At 65.9% G+C, this 1,549-nt stretch overlaps 1 protein-coding gene across 1 annotated transcript in view; it reads right to left on the bottom strand.

Annotated features, from left to right (window-relative positions):
* The window catches only part of NCOR2 (nuclear receptor corepressor 2), a 189,120-nt gene that overhangs the window by 92,900 nt on the left and 94,671 nt on the right, over nt 1-1,549 (bottom strand). The window contains exon 11 of the mRNA XM_023523892.1: nt 437-530. Coding sequence (XP_023379660.1) covers nt 437-530 — 94 coding nt within the window. The remainder of the gene's footprint in view (nt 1-436; nt 531-1,549) is intronic.

Genomic DNA, 1,549 nt, shown 5'->3' with positions numbered 1-1,549 from the left:
TTCCTGGCCATCTCTGGGCTCCAGTAACCACAGCCAGGGTCATCCGGGCTGAACTCCAGGGGTCCAGGCATCCCCAGCGGACAGCAGACGTGCTAGGATTCTCCCCCTGCCCCGGGGCTGACTGAGAAACCACAGCCCCTGTCCAGCGGCTCCGCCAAGCACAGGCCCTGAAGGAAGGCGGAGGAGGGAGGAGCGCGAGGCGGGGGACTCGCCCCAGCATCCCCGCACTGGGGTGCCCCAATGGAACCACATCCTGCCCAGGAGCCCCCCGGGTGGACCCAGGAACAGCCCTCTGTCTGCTCGTCCTCCAGGCCTGGGGACAGGCGACGGCGATGCCCCAGCACCTCGACATCTGTGTTCGTTCTGCTTGCACCTTGGTGACAAACCCTGGGTGTCCGCCACCCAGGGCGAACTGGCCTCAAGGCGGGGGACTCACCTCCTGCTCCGAGAGGCCGTCGATGATCTCGGACACCTCGTGCTCGCTGCGGGCGGCTGACATGGAGAGCCCGCTGCCCCGCTGGCCCACCCTGCTGGAAACCAAAAGGACACAGCTGGGACCGGTCCTTTGGCAGCCAGGGATGCCGGCCGGCTCCGCGGCCCGGACCTGAGGCCGCCACTTCCCCAGATGTGGCGTGTGGGCAGCAGGGAGGGGCCAGGGTTCCCAGGCCACAGGGACAGCCCCAGCCAGGGGTCCAGGGCAGGACATGGGGCCCCCGGCCCTGACCCAGAGGCTGTCGGAGCTCAGCCCCCTTTTCTCTCCAATGAAGCCCAGCCACACAGATCCACGTCCAAACCCCAGTTCTGCCTCTGTGGGCCTGTGCCTCGGTTTCCCTCTGTAACATGGAGATACAGTGGCGCAGCTCTCAGAGCAGAGAGGAGGCATTCCAAGTGAGACACTGAGTGTCCAGGGAACGGTGCGGTGTGTATTATCACCGCTCATGGCCCGTCACCTCACGGAATGCCACCCAACGGAAAAGGACACTAGCCACCACAGCCACGCATCACCGAGCGCCTACTGTGCGCCAGGCACGACTTCACAGGATCTCGCTCAATCCTCACTGCCGCCATGTGAGACCAGCGTCCTGATCCTGGCCTGCAGGCCGGGTGGTCCTCTCCCCGCCCATCCACACTAGGGATCTCAAACTCGGCGGCTTCCAGGGGCCGGGCCAGCCAGCCGGCCGGCCAGGTGAACGAAGCCAGCATGCACAGCCCAGGGCGCGCCGGAAAGGGAGCCTGCACGCAGAGACATATTTAAGTCTCACTAAGTGTGAAGGCCAGGCGGGCTCTGAGTGGCACGTCCGAGGGCTCGGCGTGGCCCCCGGGCCCCGGCTCACCTCTGCATGCGCTCCTGCAGCTCCCGCTGCTTGCGGATCTCGGGGAACTGCTTCTCGTAGTACTCGCGCACCTTGCTCTCCTTGGCCCGGCGCCGCGGGTTGTTCTCGATGCGCTCCACCTTCTTCTCCCAGGCCTCCATAAGCTGGTCATAGCGCTGGCAGAACTTCTGTTCCTGGGGGCACAGCGGGGTGCGGACACGCTGAAGGGTGTCGCC

Source organism: Pteropus vampyrus, unplaced genomic scaffold (genome assembly GCF_000151845.1).
Source record: "Pteropus vampyrus isolate Shadow unplaced genomic scaffold, Pvam_2.0 Scaffold430, whole genome shotgun sequence".
NCBI classification, from domain to species: Eukaryota; Metazoa; Chordata; class Mammalia; order Chiroptera; family Pteropodidae; genus Pteropus; species Pteropus vampyrus.
This window is presented reverse-complemented; position numbering and strand designations above follow the sequence as displayed.